The 20,256-nt window shown below is 37.7% G+C and overlaps 1 protein-coding gene across 1 annotated transcript in view; it reads left to right on the forward strand.

The window, feature by feature from the left end:
- Positions 1–16,818: 16,818 nt before the first annotated feature.
- Positions 16,819–20,256, forward strand: part of LOC134647791 (transcription factor Sox-21-B-like) — an 82,007-nt gene continuing 78,569 nt past the window's right edge. The window contains exon 1 of the mRNA XM_063502113.1: positions 16,819–17,127. Within this exon, the coding sequence (XP_063358183.1) occupies positions 17,123–17,127 (5 nt within the window). The 5' untranslated portion in view covers positions 16,819–17,122. The remainder of the gene's footprint in view (positions 17,128–20,256) is intronic.

The raw sequence follows: 20,256 nt of genomic DNA on the forward strand, positions 1-20,256 counted from the left end.
TGATATTTATTGCGTTTTTTTCGCTCGCTCTAGATACGTCGACAATGGGCAAAAAAAAAGAAATAAAAAAAGGAAAGAAAGAGAAATAGGAAGATGCTGAGGGTGCGTGATGGGTAACTTGAGGTCATGCGGCTCACACCCCTGTACTTCCTTATTACGGCTAGGGTTGTCAGCCATTGGACATTTATTTCTAGATTTCTAACTTTGAATTTATATTCATTTCTTAATTTCTGACTTTGAACTTTGTCTTTGTCCAACAGTTTATAAGGTAAATAACTTCTAATATTACACACTTACTTACCCTACATAAACAAAATACCGACGTAGAAAGTCGTAAATTTCAAAGACCATATTCTATGCAGGTATCTTGACAGTGACAGCCCTGCACGACAATCGCACACGCAATAAGTACGAGTACAATTCATACAATTGTCGACACTGTACTGTCGACAGGCACGGGCTAAGTTCCGTGAGAACTGCGTGGCTAACTGAAGCCGTTGACAGTTCTACTACTTTTGGATACTACACATCTAGTCTACATTATATTTGATGGTACATTTTAGACAGTGACAGCCCTGCACGACAATCGCACACGCAATAAGTACGCGTACATTCATACAATTGTCGACACTGCCAACAGGGCACGGGCTAAGTTCCGTGAGAACGGCGTGGCCAGCTGAAGCCGTTGACAGTTCTACTACTTTTTGATACTACATTATCTAGTCTACATTTCATAGCATACATTTAATGGTACATTTTTGACAGTGACAGCCCTGCACGACAATCGCACACGCAATAAGTACGAGTACAATTCATACAATTGTCGACACTGCCAACAGGGCACGGGCTAAGTTCCGTGAGAACTGCGTGGCCAGCTGAAACCTTGGAGGATACAACTAAACGGAGTAGCCATTAACAGGCTTTCCCCTCTGTCGAAAATAGGCGGCCAACGGTCATACACAATGTATGGACTGACGTTTATCTGACATGGCTATTTTTACGTTACGCATACATTTGACGTTCCCCTCCCCCGCAAAAATCGGCAGACTGTTTTGTACAGAAAATTACAGACATGGCGTCTCCGTTTGATTATATCCTCCAAGGCTGAAACCGTTGACAGTTCTACTACTTTTTGATACTACATTTCTAGTCTACAGGGTCTCTATTGTTTCCCAAATAGTTTTAAGCCATAATGTATTAATGTAAATGTATTTGTAAATTTTTGACAGTGACAGCCCTGCACAAAAATCGCACACGCAATAAGTACGAGTACATTTCATACAATTGTCGACACTGCCGACAGGGCACGGGCTAAGTTCCGTGAGAACTGCGTGGCCAGCTGGAGCCGTTAACAGTTCTACCACTTTTTGATACTACATTTCTACTTTTCTAGTCTACATTTCATTTGATGGTACCTACATTTTTGACAGTGACAGCCCTGCACAACAATCGCACACGCAGTAAGTATGAGTACAATTCATACAATAGGCTACATGACTAATTTTTTTTATTGTATCAATCGATCGGGTTTGTTTTTAGGATCAAATGTCTATATGGGACCCATTGCATTAAAGTAACACAAAAGTCAGAAATTTTAGTCAAAGGCCGACAGTCGCACTTCACTCGCGAAACGCCCTATAAAAAACGGCCAAGGGCCGTGACGTCATCGCCCATCTTGTAGTATGGACAAAACAAGAAAATTGCGTTTTTGTCGGTGAAATATTGCGTTTATGTATATAGTTGCTATACAATATTTTATTGCATGAAATGTAAGGACTCAAATGGTACCCTTACTTTTATCGTTTTTGGAAGTTAAAAAAAAACTTAAATTTTGAAACTTTCAGGTCCTGTATTTTTGTAATTTTTCAATATTTTATTGTAATATCCACATTATTTTGATAAATTGCTCGTTTGCTATCTATTTTACTAGATTTTGTTATAAAATTCAACATGTGTCATCATCCCTATTGTCGACACTGTACTGTCGACAGGCACGGGCTAAGTTCCGTGAGAACTGCGTGGCCAGCTAAAGCCGTTGACAGTTCACAGTTCTACTACGTTTTTAAACTGTAAAACTTCCCAACTATATGTACTTAGTTCAAAAACTTATCTAGGTCCAACTCAAATATTTTTAGCGTGACTATTATTTAAAATTAAGGCAAAATATTTGTATAAAAGGAAGATAAAACCTAAAAGAATCTGGGAGCACGGTAGTGCCCCCGCCAAGACGAGCCAAACGAAGCGCAAGGGCACTACCCACCTGTTTCGAAGTGCTTCGTTGTTTTTTTTTTGAACCCTCATACCTAACAGCCTGTGGACCATAGTTGGACCATATTTAGAAAAAAAAATAAAAGGTAAGAGCCTTAGTTCAACACACTTCTCAAATTTAAAGAAATTGGTACGTATTGTCACATCTCAAAATGTGTAGCTTTCTCATCAAACCATGGAACCTACGCTGGAACCGTTAAGTACTTCCCATCCATAGTATCCATACACAAAACCCATACAAAATATTTGTATCAAACATGCGCCTGTAAAAACTGCTAAAGGATTATCTTAAACGACTGTCACTTCATTAAAATTAAAACTTTTTCAATCCTTTTGGGACGAAACATCAAATCATACTTAAGTACATACATTTTGTTGAAAAATATGCCCTTTTAAAATAAAGGTACTCACTTTCCAAAAGCATCTGCTTTAAAGCCCTTGACTTGACAATAATCATTGTATCATTTACGAAAACTTTAACAAGGAAATTTAACCTTAAATTGATGGAATAAGGGTTTAAACTAACCCTTATTCCATCAGTTTAAGGTTAAATTTCCGTTAAAGACCGGATATGAACTTAAAAACCGACTATTTAAGGCAGATAATTATAAAATAAGGATTTGCGGTTCTTGGCAAGGGCTACTGGTGTTTGCTGATTGATTAGAAATTGAGTTTTAGCGTCAGCTGGGTGAGCTGGGGTAAATATAAGACGCGGGTAAAAATAAGACTATATTTCATTCCTATTCCATTTTAAAAGAAGTCTACAGTAGAATATGTTTTTGAGTGTTAAAAATATAGTCTTATTTTAACCCGTGTCTTATTTTTACCCTTTTTATTTTTTTAACAATATTATATATTTAATTACACAAACGGGTCTAACGCGATATAATTTCATTGTTTTTACCTTTAATTCCGACGTTTCAGCTGAGTTGCACCAGCTGTATGGTCACAAATATGTGTACAAAACGCGAGAGTTTAAAGTGTTATAACAATTAACAATATTATAGTTTGGTCGGAAACGGTCTCATTTCAAACATAGAGATAATCATAGGTAGTACTGCCTCTGTCTCTCCCTATACTCTCCCTTTTTTAGTATAGGTAGTTTTATTTCCTCTTCTTTAGGTACTACTGGGTAGGTAAGGTACCATTTGTCTAGCAAAACTAACTGCCTCTAAGCGGCTACTTTTAAAATTTAATCTCAGCTTCCTATTCGACAAAAAAAACTGAATAATGCCGCCAGTTTTCACAAGACCTAATCCTTGTATTTGGCAAACCTCAAAAGACGCATCTTGTTTAAGCAAATATAATAAACCAAAACCAACAGCTCACTACCGGCACTTTATTAACAAGTCATTTCAAATAGACTCAATGTGAATAAAGAACAGATTATTCTTATAACCATAGTAACATAAAGTATCGTAAAGGACTTTTGTACTACATTGCATACACCACTGCAAAATACACCTTAAGACTTACCCCTTAAAATTCATATTTAAATGAAACTGCTATTAAACGTTTACACTTATTAGAATCCATTTATGCTTCACTTTTGGCCCTAAACACGAGGTAATAAGGTATAAATTCTGATATTTTCCTAACATAAAAATGTATAAATCCTTTATCGTATGGATTATCTTCCACCCACAACAATGCATCTATAAATAAACATCGTTCCTACCTCTCAATAAAGTCGAATTTTGAACCATCCGTGTATTCGTCTATAGTACTATACAAGTAAATCAACGATTTACTTTAGTGTAGCGAAATAAAACCTCCTGTCCATTACATAAGGTCGAAAATGAGAAAACGCATCGTTATCTACAAAATGTCATTGTGCCCCTGATTAGCATTACGCCGGAAACGAACGAGTATGATGGAAATTGTTTTTTTTTTTTCAACAATGGTGGTAAGTCCGGACGTGTGACTTCATTCACGGACGGACATGAGACGAAAATGCCGCCGTTTCTAGGGATTATACTTTTAAAAATAGGAGGTTTCAATTTTGTAAGTGTGTCGTAGAACTTTTGACGTCGTGAAGTCGTGACGAAGGAATAGAATACAATTTTATTGTTCTACATACAATTTTATGAAAAACAATTTTATTTTATTCATGTGTTAAATCAAACACAAGTAATTAAATATACTTTATTACGGAACTTGGCCAATATTAGGTACACTGCCGTGCTTCTAAGTGAACTGTATACTTCTACTGAAACAATAAAAGTGCAAGAAGATTTTTTTATGCAAATAAAAAATCCCAAGCTTCTTAGGAAGCCAAACATGTCTCCCACTGATGTTTATTTTGATATCTTTCTAACAGGTTTCTCGATTTGACCAAATTTTACTTTTTTACTAGTCGACATAAATTGCCTACATATAGGCTGGTCAACCCATTGGGTCAACCAAATCTTGTCAGTAAAAGAAAGGCGCGAAATTCAAATTTTCTACGGGACGATATCCCTTCGCGCCTACATTTTTCAAATTTGTCGCCTGTTTCTACTGTCAAGATCTGGTTGACCAAGTATAAATACCTCGTCAGATTTAGTTTAGTTTAGACAATAATTATATATAGCGTTTTACAAAAAAATACGCTTGAAACAAAATGTTGCGTCTTTTGACCAGTAGTAACTAGTAACCTTTTAATTTAAGTAAACAAATAACGCCTCTGAATTTGTCAGCCATTTACAAGTGGACGGCATAATGCAACCCTAAAAAGAACAATGCTTCGATACTACACGCTCATCATTCGCAAGCCACTCAACGACAGAACCATTCACTCGTATCGATTGTCCATCGAATGAATCGATAATCGGCTGTGAGAAATGTAAATAAAGAGGTATTAGCGACAGTTTGCGTCATTCGGCGTGTAATCTTTACAGCGATTTTACGGTTTACTTAACCTGTTGCTACTGGAGACCGAAAATGGTTGACAAATGTGTAGGTAACAATGAAAAACAAATATTCTATGCGGTTTAGGCATGACGGGTTTCTTTGTTTGACTATACCTACATATGTATGCCTGGTATGCGTATAAATATTCGATTAGTGTACACTTGGATTTACATATAAGTAGGTATTTAACATTACTTGAAACAATTATATAATAGGTTCCGCGTATAATGAAAATCGTAGATAGAGGTTTTTTTTTGCTTTTATATACTCCAAAAAGGTATCGCCTTCCATACAATTTATAATAATAATATGGCTTAATTGTTCCTGAACGTTTAACGTATACTACTTATACCATCTTTTAGTGATGAGACGAATGAGTAAAGTAGGGTATGAACGATTATATAAGATTAATAGTAACTTCTGCATTTCATATTTTCATACAACGGTTAAGAGCACGCCCAAGGATATCAGTAGCATCTATTTTAAATATGTACATGATACTGACGTCAAAGGCATTGTCAATCAAATGAAATCTTCCATACCATTCGTTCACGCCCGTTCACACACAAAGGCAACGCAATCGATATTAAATCGACTACTTTTATCCATAATTTGCATTAAAATGATATCTAACGGATTTGCACGCTATACAAAGATTTGCAAAAAGCGATACAAATTTGAAAATGGAACGTTTTGTACGTCAATCGGTTTATTACCATATTTGACATTTGGCAGAGCAATCTCTATGTTAAAATAATAGTGAAAAGTCATAAACGACATTGTAATTGATAGATTCATGCGTCTTTTTTGACTGGAAGTGGTGCGTAGTAAATATGGTAATGTCAGTTTATTGAATTATTTGTTACTGGTGTGTAGAATTTCATTGTGCGATCGGAATTAGTGATATGCTGCATCCGTGCAGAATTGGTAAATTAGGACATCATTTCTAAAAGCTCATATGCTGCTTAATTGTGCTGGTAAAAGTGTGTTTTATCGAATGGTATTATGGTATAAATTCGCTGCTAATTTGAAAACCTGGTACGAGTTTGGACAGGATTCTGTGGAAATGTCGAAACCGATGGTGGCGTGACCGATTGTACGCTTTCAGGAGGCTTAATGTTCAGAAAGTCTGTCATCATTTGCATGGTATCAACAAATAATATCAAATAACCTACATAAAATACCTAGGTACTATGTGTTTTCTGCAATAAGCCTTTTGAATTTGAACTATTACTTCATGTATATAAATGTCATATTGTTCCTAATAATCTTCTTTATATCTAACTTTGTTCTGATTTCTTATGCTTATTAAGTCAATCTTCAAAACATGACTTCAGCATTTCTGGTTAGAAGGAGTTCTTGTTACATGTAATTTACTACATATGCTGTTGTTGTTTTCTTGCAAATGTTACTCGTAGTTTCTATATAATTTTTGTATTTTAACCTCCTGAGACCCAGAAGCATTTGTTTTGTTTTTGAATTTGGAACCCTTAGTTACTCAATGAGAGTTCAAAATATTTTTTGGAATATGTACTTACTAAAATTTGTACGCAGGGACAATATGTACAAAAATTTGTACGCAGGAACTTAGGAGGTTATCAGAGTTATAAATACATATATGCTGTCAATGTAACACATGCTTAGTTACTCCATTCTCGAAGCGACATAATCCAATTCGTTCACAAAACAAATTTGCAAAGCATTAATATTTAATGCTAGTTTTTAATGGAATCATTTGCCTATTACAAATTTATTTATATCGCTTTGTGAATAATCAAATTTGTAACGGTCTGTCGAATTTAGTTGTAATCCAACAATCCAATTTAAATCACACGTACACATTGCACCCAATAAACCAAACTACCTGTACGCATGTTGCAAAATCTCCATATGTATGACACCGTGCCCCATATGCAAAAATCATTTATTGCCGTTTAAAATTCCTTTTTTACTGGCACAAGACCTGTGCGGCGCGAATTTGTGAATAGGATTTTTCTATTGGCAATAAAAATTGTATACTGTATGTAGTTAATTTGCGTATGGTGCATTGTGGGCATTGTGAGGTCGGGGGGCGCGACCCGCTGTCCCTTTGAACCGTTACAATTCAATTATCGAATCCCGCTTTTGTGCCATATTCATAAACGTAATTTTTAAACGGCCTTCCATTTATTGCTGGCCATACCGATGTTCGATATTTAAATTAGAAAGAACGAATGACATTTTGTAAATTCGTATCGATTTCGAATTTGCAATTCGCATTGATGTTTTGCGGATCATATCCTGGATGATGGACGTATGTTAATTTTTCTAAAGATTTCGATTTCGAATGTCGAACGGTAGTCAAGTGAAAGAAGTCATGACTCCTTGTTATTTTTTAATCAATATCCGTTATGATATTCTTTATAAAAGAAAAATATTCAGGCGACCCTTCTGATCCTCTTGACCTTTAATATATTCTAACGGTCTTGTACTTGGAAATCGATATACTTATTTTTATTGTATTTTTAAGAATAACATGGAGATTATGAGAGTAAGAAATATTTGATTCAAATGCAAAATATTCTACCGTTTCGAATATCAATTGCTGATCTAAAGCAAAACGTTTTGAGCCCATATTATATATTTTACAATAAATCTGTTCTACAAAATATAATATGAAAGGGATCCTCAGATCACTTTGAAGATTAACTTTTATTTTTATTACATCTTTTAATACCTATGTGTCTTCATGGAATAATATGAAAGTATATTACCAAGATTTTATTAGTAGATACCGCAATCATATTTCAATATTCGACTGTGGTTAATTTTATTTGTACAAAACAGTAAATTAATATGCATGAACTTCCAAAAAATCCGTTGTTTAGTGGACTTTATAAAATATACAAATACAAACTATATAAATTTGATAAAGCATCTACTACCTACCATTTGCTCTTACCTATATTTTTTAAATAATTTTGTGTTTCGGAAGATTGTTATTCAGGTGTATTTGTTTTAATTGCTTCTGTGTTATAACAATACAAACATAATAAACATAGGTATATTACATACTTATTTAGATTCCATTAGGTAGAATAAACTGTAGAAGCAAATAGTATCTATATTAAACAATTTACCAACAATAGCCTTTAAGCCATCCACACATGGCACATGCCACATGATAACTAAAGGCTCCGTCACACAGGCGCGTTTTGCTGGCGGGGTGTGAGCGGGGCGCGACGCGAGCGCCTCGCGCGCGCGATCTGCACGTAGCCGCAGCGCCCCGCCGGCGCGCCGCGCGCTTCCCCCGCTTTGATCGCGCCCGCGCAGTCACACACAACACAGCCCGCATTGTTTTGGGTTATAAGCGCGGCGCTGGCGGGCCGCGAGCGTGACGTTGGCGCAACGCGCGCGTTCTGCCGGCGTCCTCAAGGCACAAGGCGCGATGCGGGCGGGACGCGGGCGTGGCGCTGGCGCCGCGCGCGCCGCTCTCATCGCGCCCCGCTCGCAAAACGCGCCTGTCTGACGGAGCCTTAAGTAAAGCCCTTGCTACACGGTCGCCGACAAGCCCCTCAGACCGCGTGGCCTTGGTCTGGACGGACCGTGTAGACAGTTGTTTCCAACAAAAATTGACCAAAACTGACCAAGGTCAGACCAAGGACAGACGGTTAGAAGGCTTGTCGGCGACCGTGTAGCAAGGGCTTTAAGGGCCTCGATATCAAACAAAAATCATAATTGTTTTAAAATGTTCAACTCACCCTCTTTCATCTGATCTGACAGCATAGGTACGTACTGTACGTAGTTAGTTCACGAGATATTTAACAATGCGACAGACAGACGGACGGACAGGGTCACACAATATCCATATGGTGGATATGTATATATATATATATATATATATATATGAATGAGAATTTCGTAGGCACTACCTACTATCATATTATAACTAGAAAATGTGGTGGATAATCGGACACATACGAAATCATATTCCATTTTAAATCGGTAGCCTTTAGCTTTGCATTTCGATGTAGGTAAGCATTACTAAAAAGAAGCAATCTTTAAGCATTAGATATTTATATTAATATTTATTATTAATAATGTACCTACAAATACATTACACGTCAGATTAATGAATTATCAAATTTGCGCAAAAACCAAGTCTTGATGATACCATATCTTGGTAATCTTAATAGATGTCTCATAGCCAATAGGACGCACCTACATACCTGGCTAAGGAGGTACCTACATACCTATATATATGTATAATATACAGTGTGGAAAGTTAACTCGGGCCCTGGAGTAGTGATGAGTAGGACATCAATTTAAAATGAGTTTGTATGAGTACCTCATTTTCTAAAATGAGGTGTTACAATGTCTTACTTCAAATGAGGTGAGGTACCTACTAGCATATTTTCAGCGTCGACTATTCCATTAATTCCAACAGCGACAATTTTTTTAATGTATAGTCATTTTTATGTACTCATCACTTCCTTTATAAATAAATAAATCTATCTATCTATTTAACGGCCTCCGTAGCCTAGTCGGTAGTGACCCTGCCTACGAAGCTGGAGGTCCCGGGTTCGAATCCCGGTAAGGGCATTTATTTGTGTGTTCATCACAAATATTTGTTCCTTAGTTATGGATGTTTTCTATGTATTTAAGTACTTATATGTATCTATATTATTATATATATCGTCGTCTAGTACCCACAACACAAGCCTTATGAGCTTACCGTGGGACTAGGTCGATTTGTGTAAGATTGTCCCATAATATTTATTTATTTATTTATTTATTTATTATCTATATATTGTTATACGCTACAGTATTATAGGTAGTTGTTTGTGATGCGCGCGAGTAAATGAGTAAAATGAATAGAGGAGTGAAGTAAGACATTTTTGCGGTACGAAGTATTGCGACAAATTAACAAAATGAGTGGTACAAATGAGGTGCCTCACGAGTGAGCGACTCAACACTCCTGGAGGGAAACTACCTTAAATCCTTGAGCTAGCTCATTTTACTTAAAGGAGACATTCCTTTATTTTGAAAAAGAAACAAAACTGCATTCAAAGATTTTCTAAAACTCGCTTGCCTCGCCCGGGACTCGAACCAACTAAAATTAAAAAAAACACACACTCTCTATTTTATTATACTAATCGATAGTATTAATACTTAGGATAAAATTTCTCTAACAAACATTTGGTTACTGTTCACTTTTAACAAGTAAAAGACACGTAACAATTCTGTTATCTCTCTCATAACAATCATTACTGCTGTCGTCAAAATCCATTCCATGTCCGTGAAACGAACAATCAGGTCAGATTTTCGTTTAATGTTTGGTGTGGAATCAAAAGTAATATGGTTGTTTTGGTGCACATTTACGAAGGACATCTGAATGCAGCAAAATACATTGAAATATTGGAGCTTCTACAAAATCAATTAAACCTTCTACCAGAAGAGGAACGAAATAATATCATTTTTCTCAAAAATAGACGGCAAAGTCGACGTTGCCGGTTAAAAAATAGGTCGCGAAGTGCGTTGTTTATGGTCATTCAAAAAATTAAAAAGTTAAAAACATTGCAGTCTCGATTTCGGGACTGCAATGTCGCATACACATTCCATTATTTAACGAGTTCCAAACTTTTTAAAACTTTAAATGGCCATATCAAATGAAGGCATAGGTCCCTTAAGTGAGCGAGAAACAGATATCTCTTTCTCGCTCTCACTTACGGGTGCGACGCTCCAAGGTCGCGGTGCGGTGCGATAGTCTGTTACAGTCTTAATGTTGGTACCGCGACTATTTAGGTGTCTCAAATAGGTTGGCGTATTTTCAGCAGAAAAATACACTTCTTTTTTTTTAAAGGCGGCAAGCAAATCTTTTTAATGGTTTTACCTTTATCTGTGAAAATTTGAACGTTGCTTCTGTAAAATATTTCTATTTCTTGCACCATTTTTGAGAAAAGCACTATATATGACTCGGCTGGAAGGCTACTTGCTGGCTTCGGATTCAATTAAACGGACTCCCAAGGTCGTCCGTTTAAAACGAATCCTCAGCCTGCAAGTAGCTACTTCCGATCCTCGACAATAATGTACTATTTCAACAAGATGGTGCACCTGCCCACAACAGCAGAATTGCCAGGGCTTACCTCAATGAACATTTCAATACCTGGATAGGTACAAACGGGACGATTAGATGGCCTGCAAGAAGTCCAGACCTGACGCCCATGGACTTCTTTTTATGGGGTCATGTAAAAAATGTTATTTATGAAACTTGCTATGAAACCGTTCAAGAGCTAAGGGTTGCGGTAGAAAATGTTATTATTAGCATACACCACAACACTTTGATGAAGGCTACAAGAAATGAATTTCAAAGGCGACTAATTTAGTGTAGACGGAACCACGGGGCTCATTTCGAACAATTTATCAGTTAAATAATTTAAGTGTAACAAATTGATAGTAAAATAAAGTTAATGTTAGATTTAACGATTGTTTTTATTTTTAAGACCAAATGTTTGTTAGAGAAATTTTATCCTGAATATTAATACTATCGATTAGTATAATAAAATAGGGTGTGTGTTTTTTTAAATTTTAGTTGGTTCGAGTCCCGGGCGAGGCAAGCGAGTTTTAGAAAATCTTTGAATGCAGTTTTGTTTCTTTTTAAAAATAAAGGAATGTCTCCTTTAAGTAAAATGAGCTAGCTCAAGGATTTAAGGTAGTTTCCCTCCAGGGCCCGAGTTAACTTTCCACACTGTATATCTACGTTTAGTGGGCATGTTTTTTTTTATTGGCTTAATCATGGCCACAGACTAGCCGAGGCGAAGACGTGGCCTACGATGGAGGGAGTCTGCCCAGAAGGTGCCTGTTCAGTGTTCACCCTTGATTTGAAAGGGCTGCCTTTTAAGTTTGGTAAAACTAAAGACAATATAAGTGTTAATTGGTATTTACTATTTATTGTTTTTCAAAGTAATCACCGTGATACGTAATACACTTTTTCATTCGATCGAACCAGTTTTCAAAACACTTATTAAAATCCGAATTCGGGGTCTCCAAAATGGCCGTTTTGTATGCCTCAACAGCTTCTTCAGGCGTTCGGTACCGTTGACCACGAAATCGTTGCTTGATTTTTGGAAAAGTGAAGAAGTCGTTGGGGCTTAAGTCTTGACTGTACGGCGGGTGTTCCAGAATTTGGACGTTTTGCTCTTTTAAAAACTCAATTGTCAGCCTAGCGGTGTGCGAGCTCGCATTATCATGGTGCAGTAATACGACGTCGGGGGTTGTTTTTTCGGAACTCGCTGATAACTTCTGGTAAACAAACATTGGTATACCAGTCAGCATTGACCGTTTTACGATCCTGTAGCACGGTGGTGGCAACGTGGGCACTTTTCACTACAAACGTGGCGACCATTTTTTTCGAAGTGCTCCGTGAGCGTATTACTTTGGTCGGTTTTGGCTCATCTTGGAACACCCAAACAGTCGACTGCTGTTTATAATCCGGATCGTAGGCATATATCCAAGACTCGTCACCACTGATAATGTCGTAAAGTGGTCGTAAACGTGTTTAGAGTTTCCTCGGTTTAATTTTCGTAGAGTTTTGCGACACCATCTAACGCGAGCCGTTTTTAGGGTTCCGTAGCCAAATGGCAAAAAACGGAACCCTTATAGATTCGTCATGTCTGTCTGTCTGTCTGTCTGTCCGTCTGTCCGTCTGTCCGTCTGTCCGTCTGTCCGTCTGTCTGTCCGTCCGTATGTCACAGCCACTTTTCTCCGAAACTATAAGAACTATACTGTTGAAACTTGGTAAGTAGATGTATTCTGTGAACCGCATTAAGATTTTCACACAAAAATAGAAAAAAAGCAATAAATTTTTGGGGTTCCCCATACTTCGAACTGAAACTCAAATTTTTTTTTTCATCAAACCCATACGTGTGGGGTATCTATGGATAGGTCTTCAAAAATGATATTGAGGTTTATAATATCTTTTTTTTCTAAACTGAATAGTTTGCGCGAGAGACACTTCCAAAGTGGTAAAATGTGTGTCCCCCCCCCCCTGTAACTTCTAAAATAAGAGAATGATAAAACTAAAAAAAATATATGATGTACATTACCATGTAAACTTCCACCGAAAATTGGTTTGAACGAGATCTAGCAAGTAGTTTTTTTTTAATACGTCATAAATCGCCTAAATACGGAACCCTTCATGGGCGAGTCCGACTCGCACTTGGCCGCTTTTTTTGGTCTTCACTAAGTAAATGTGGTATCCAGCGTGAGATCAATTTTTTTACGCCTAAGTGGTCATGCAAAATATTTTGAACACTGGTCCCTGAAATGCCCAATAAAGCTTCTATCTCACGGTATGTCGCATGGCGATCTTCGACGATCAGTTGCCGTACAGCATCAATGCTCTCCTGAGTCACGGCTGTTTTTGCTCGACCCTCACGATGCCTATCACTAAAACTAGAGCAACCACGTTGAAATTCTAAATACCAACGTTCCACAGTGCGGAGGCATTGTGCTTCATTATTAAAAACAGTAGTCAACTCTTCAAAGCACTGAAGAAATTTCCATTTTCACAACTGACTTGTCAACTTTGAACCGACGCTGTTCTGAAATGATTCGGCCGATCTCGAGTCATTATTTTGTTTTCGAGTCCTAAATTCAAATATTTTACGATGATACTAGTTTTTTTTTATAAAATCGCGGGAGGTTTGCAAACGACAGAACTTAAAAGGCAGCCCTCGTACTGTACTACTGTGTAATTAGGTGAATTTGTGTTAGGTGCAGTAGGTACTAGTCCCATAAATGATTAATTTTTTTAACTGTTGCTTAACTTTTCTAGTTTTTAAAATGATATGCACTACAACGTAAATATAAGTTAAATTGTTCCTTCTACCGATACATATATTTTGATATGCGTCGTCAAAAGTGTTCGATCTTTATTTTTAACCGCCTTCAAAAAAAAGGAGGTTCTCAGTTTGACCCGTATGTATGTATGTATGTATGTATGTATATTTGTTCGCGATTATCTCGCGTTTGGCTGAACCGATTTTGATGCGGTTTTCAGAAAAGTGTTTGTTACATTCTGGAGAAGGTTTTAGTATACATAGATCTGAGCTGATGCTGAACCCTGGCTGTACCTAGTGGAACTCAGGTTTGGTGCAACATAGGTAGACGCTGTTTTTGTCATCCGACACGCCTTGACGAGCACTTGGGAGAGCAGTACCCAAGATAGAGCTGATGCTGAACCCTGGATGACCTAGTGGAACTCGGGATGTGCCTAGTGGAACTCAGGTTTGGTGCAACATAGGCCCACGCTATTTTGGTCATCCGTCACATCTTGATGAGCACTTGGGAGAGCAGTGCCCAAGATAGAGCTGATGCTGAACCCTGGCTGTACCTAGTGGAACTCAGGTTTGGTGCAACATAGGCCCACGCTATTTTGGTCATCTGTCACATCTTGATCAGCACTTGGGAGAGCAGTACCCAAGATAGAGCTGATGCTGAACCCTGGCTGTACCTAGTGGAACTCGGGTTTGGTGCAACATAGGCCCACGCTACTTTGGTCATCCGTCACATCTTGATGAGCACTTGGGAGAGCAGTACCCAAGATAGAGCTGATGCTGAACCCTGGCTGTACCTAGTGGAACTCGGGTTTGGTGCCACATAGGCCCACGCTACTTTGGTCATCCGTCACATCTTGATGAGCACTTGGGAGAGCAGTACCCAAGTTAGAGCTGATGCTGAACCCCGGCTGTACCTAGTGGAACTCAGGTTTGGTGCAACATAGGCCCACGCTATTTTGGTCATCCGTCACATCTTAATGAGCACTTGGGAGAGCAGTACCCAAGATAAAGCTGATGCTGAACCCTGGCTCACCTAATGGAACTCAGGTTTGGTGCAACATAGGCCCACGCTATTTTGGTCATCCGTCACATCTTAATGAGCACTTGGGAGAGCAGTACCCAAGATAAAGCTGATGCTGAACCCTGGCTCACCTAATGGAACTCAGGGTTGGTGCAACATAGGCCCACGCTATTTAGGTCATCCGTCACATCTAGAAAACCAAACCAAATTAACTTAATACTAAATTACACTAAAACTAAATGGAGAGCCTAACAAACTAGTATATTTTAGCCCAAAACCTAAAATAAATGAAGTACCTACCTATCACTAAAAAGTAAAAAATAAAATAAAATAAATAAAAAAAGAATTAAAAATTTAAAAATAAACAAAAATAAAACCAAAATATAATAACTTAATATAATATCTTTTTTTAAAAAAAGGGAACCGCCTTCAAAAAACCAACCCACTGAAAAGCACAAAATAATTTTTATATGGCACCCCTATACGTCTCCAGTCCCTATCCCGTCGTAAAGCAAATTTCTGCCAAAAAGTAATTAATACCTAATAATAAGAAAGTTAATAATCATCCGGGTAATTACTTAGTTTTTGAAGGCGGTGCCAAACCAACAAAAACATTCTTTACTACCATTCAGCAAAAAAATACGAGTAAGTAGTACCTACAAGAACTAAATTAATGAGTAAACTAAGTATGTCTTTATAATGCAAGTAAGTGCAGTTCTTCGTTGTCTAAAATATCGGTTCTCAAACATTTTGGTTTGGCACCGACTGCAAAAACTAAGTAATTACCCGGATGATTATTAATTTTCTTATTATTAGGTATTAATTACTTTTTGGCAGAAATTTGCTTTACGACGGGATAGGGACTGGAGACGTATAGGGGTGCCATATAAAAATTATTTTGTGCTTTTCAGTGGGTTGGTTTTTTGAAGGCGGTTCCCTTTTTTTAAAAAAAGATATTATATTAAGTTATTATATTTTGGTTTTATTGTATCAGGTGCTCCATAAGCACTTTACACACCCACCTACTTTTATTTATGTAAGCCACACAGGTTGTGAATACGTTTGTGTGCGTTGTGTTGTGGTGGTTATGCCTATTGTGTACCTATATATAGGTATATTATATTATAGCATTTCGTACTGTACGTAGACGTAGAGAAAACTAAATGTTTTGTATCATTGTTTAGGTATATTATTTCCCAATGTATTGTGTGTACTCTCTTTTACTATAAAAAAAAAGATATACAATTCGTTTTTGTCAGATAGGTACCTAATTAAATGATACCGTACCATTTGATTGATATTGTTGAAAGGTAGCTACTACATTGCTTAGATTTTTATTTCCTAACTTACTTTTATAAACATTAGGTACTGTACTAGGTATAGTTACAAAGCTTATGCATATTTAATCATATTTTAAAATACATGTACCTAACTACGAAGAATTACGAAGAAGCTTTCTAAATCGATTCGTAAAGCTATTCGTGAACCAATGAGGACAATACAATGGCGGCTGAAACGGGCATTGAGCGATTCAGGAGAAACAATCCCAAGAACGTCGCACGAATATCCCTCTCCATACAACGAGCCACCTTAAACAACAAAAAGAAGACAAGAACAACTGAAAGAGAACACGGCCGCCACGCGCGCAACCAATTTACGTTGCTACGCCCGGCTCGAAAACGTTTAAATTCTTATTTCGAATTTTGAACAGTTGGTCTCGTTCTGCATAACAACATCCGTAAGGCAATGGCAGTTGCTTGGCCAATAGAAGCGCGCGGCGCGCTTTCGTGGGCGTATTGGCGAGCTCTGATTGGCGGAGCCGCGCGAGTTTATCGCCGGATTTGTTGCGAGCGCGGTCACCGCAGTCGCGCCGCACGATTGTCGATTGTCGCCATTGTACCGGGAGTCGCGCGCGGCGGTTGTCCGACTCGTACGTGATAATATCGATAAAACGCTAATCGAATTAATCGATCGGATTATGCGAGATTAGCTGAAGTTTTTGTTTTTTTTAATTAAACAGTGTTTGGTTTTCGTGTAGTGCGGCGGACTGTTGGGTGTTTTATCGGTGCGTAAAAGCGACATCGTGGAGCTGGACTTACATCAGCGTGCCAGCGGGCACTTTATGAGGTAAATAAACAAGATGTCACTATAAAACACCTATCGAATGCTTTTTTAAATGACTGGGTAAGTGTAGATTGAAATAATGAAGTCGAGGGTAAGATTAAGGGGTGATTGAACTGTGAACAAAAGGAATTTGTTTTGCTTCTTCGGCGCGTTCCAGACGTTCCAGTAGGTAGGTAGCATTGACCGTTACCGAAGTCTTATTAGAATAGTTTTGGAAATTGGGTAAACTTCTAAACGATATAATTAGGTAGTTTGTAGTAAAGCAGCTAGTATTAGATTTGACTATTCTAAACTAAACAATTATATATTTCCTGAAGGTATATTCACATTTCATTAATTAATAGTGTAGGTAGGTGTTTGATGATGTTAAAAGCATTAAATATCCGCCTACGTATTGTAAGATCTATTATTGTATTGTTTAGTTTAATGAAAATTAATTGACAGGTTATTTATCACCTATTCATGTTGATATTGTTTATGATTCATGTGGCACATATTAATTTATTAAATAAATAGTTATTGTGAGTCAGGTGAAATTTGCTCGTGATCTTCCTGCAGGCGCACAAGTGATTGTGTATTTTCATCATCTGGCACTACTTTTCCCCCAAATAAAACGCCTGGCATTGTTATATTTGAATTAAATACATAATTAGCTATTATATGACACCAAATACAGAGCTCTATAAATTGCACACCTTCAATTGATTTTACAACCACTTTGTTGCCCATCTACTCCCACACCCACCGCTAAACAGCTGCCAGGCGCCCGGATTAATTAATAATGATAGTATGGCATACTAACTAGAGGGATTTCGTTGCTCTATAAATTGCATACCTATGGCCGTGGCTAGCTCTTAGACCACTATCTGATCTGTCAATTACCATGATAAAATGACTGACGTTCGCTGTCGCAATAGGTTCATTGCACTAGTTTCCGTCCATGCTCTAGTTTTCGTCCACTGCTGTGATTATGACGTTCATCACCTCCGGCGGCGCTGAAATGAAATCGAAAATATCTTAATCCTACCTTTAAACGAGCAATTACATTACAATAATTAATTAATTAAATACTTGTATTTATATAGGTATCGGGGATCTCGGAAAATGCTCTAACGATTTCAATGAAATTTGCTATAAGTATGAGGGTTTTCGGGGGCAAACATCGATCTAGCTAGGTCTTATCTATGGGAAAACGCGCATTTTTGAGTTTTTATATGTTTTCCGAGCAAATATTATTATTTAGCTGAGTAGATACGATACTGTTCGAGCTAGACTACCCCTTCCCTTTATTCTAGTAATTAGGTAAGTAAGTAGGTACCTACACTGCGAAAGAGATCGAAGATCTCGCGCGACTAGCGAATCGAAAATAAGCCTTTATGTTATGCTAGCTGCACTGCTAGGTACTTTAAAATCGGTTAAAAGGGGTTCCCATTCCCACCCCCGTTGGCAACGAATTAGAGTTGTTAGGGTGTAATGGGCATAGAGATCTTTTTTTAACGTTTTAATAATGAGATTTATTGGAATGTTTAGTTTTAAATCAGTTAGTATTTGCTGTTGTCTAAACCTCAATTTATAAAAATATTTATATACTATTATAGTCTGACAAGAAACTGTAGAAAATAAATAAATTAGTTTTCTTAGATTGATTTGAGACGGACGAGACTGCAATGTTGCCACTGTGTAATTTCTACTATTTCTTGTCGGATTGTCCATGGCTACTTAGGTGGTTAGACCAGGCCCCTATTTCACCACGGCGACAGGTGCGACAATTCGACAAATGTCACTGTTGCTGACGTCACAGTCATCCATGGGCTACGGTTACCGCTTACCACCGGGCGGGCCGTATTCCTCTTTGTCACCATCATTGTATTATTTAAAAAACCTTTATTATATCGGCAAAAAACAAGCCTGTATTTCTCTTTCGAAGTTTATGATGATGATGATGAAAATTTTCACACGATTTAATAGAACTTTCGGTAATTCTTGACAGAAAATGAGTTCTGTGTCGGAATTTCGTGACAATTGTCGTATTTCTTGTGACTATTGTACTTATTTATTGGCGATATAACGGAGTTTTTTTAATTAATATGTTGGTGGCAAACAAGCACACCGCCCGTCCGATGGTAAGCGGTTACCGTAGTCTATGGAGGTCTGTGACGTCAGTAACCGTGATGTCGACAATTGTCGCACCTGTCACCGTGGTGAAATAGGGGCCTGGGGGGCTACCGCGAAAACCGAAATTCGCAAATTGTGGGGATCTTCTCTTTTACTCCAATGAAGGTGTAATGAGAGAGACAGAGGCAGATGCCCGCAATTTGCGAACTTCGATTTTCGCGGTTATAGCCCAGGTAAAGTCAGCACTACAAGTAGCGGATCAGAATACCTACGCGTCAAAAGTATTCTGTAATCAAATTATTCTGTAAAAAGGAAATATGTCTCTACATGTAGAATATTATACTAAGTATGACACATATAGATGGTCAAGCAGATCTTGTCAGTAGAAAAAGGCGGCATCCTCCCATAGAAAATTTGAATTTCGCTCCTTTTTCTATTGACAAGATTTGCTTGACCATCTATACTTACTTTTGAACGTGAAATGTTGATATAGGTAGGTATATATAGGTGTAGGTCTTTGGAAAATAGGTCGCCTACCTGATACTTTTGGCGCGTTACATGTTTCATAGTAATCAGCTACCAAAATCACTATAAAAATATATATTCTACCTAAATATTAGCCTCTAAACAACCTAACCAATTAGGTATTTTACAGATAGCCTAATGAACGCACAATCGCCCGACATTTACGACCGGCGCCATAAAGAACCTTTTTTATTTTTTTACACGTAAGTCTTTGTGCCGGCCGACGGACAATTTAAAAAATTAATAACGTGAGTTATTCACCTTAAATGCGCAATTCGTTTTTATGCCAGTTATTTAATTGGTCAAGTGCGAGTCGGAGTCGCGTGCCGAGGGTTTTATTCACATTTTGTCATTCTATTGAGAGTAGGTATCTAATTTTAAAATTAAATAATCTTTAATAGAAAAAAACCGGCCAAGTGCGAGTCGGACTCGCGCACGGAGGGTTCCGCACCATCAACAAAAAATAGAGCAAAACAAGCAAAAAAACGGTCA

This window comes from Cydia amplana, chromosome 5, assembly GCF_948474715.1.
Source record: "Cydia amplana chromosome 5, ilCydAmpl1.1, whole genome shotgun sequence".
Lineage (NCBI taxonomy): Eukaryota > Metazoa > Arthropoda > Insecta > Lepidoptera > Tortricidae > Cydia > Cydia amplana.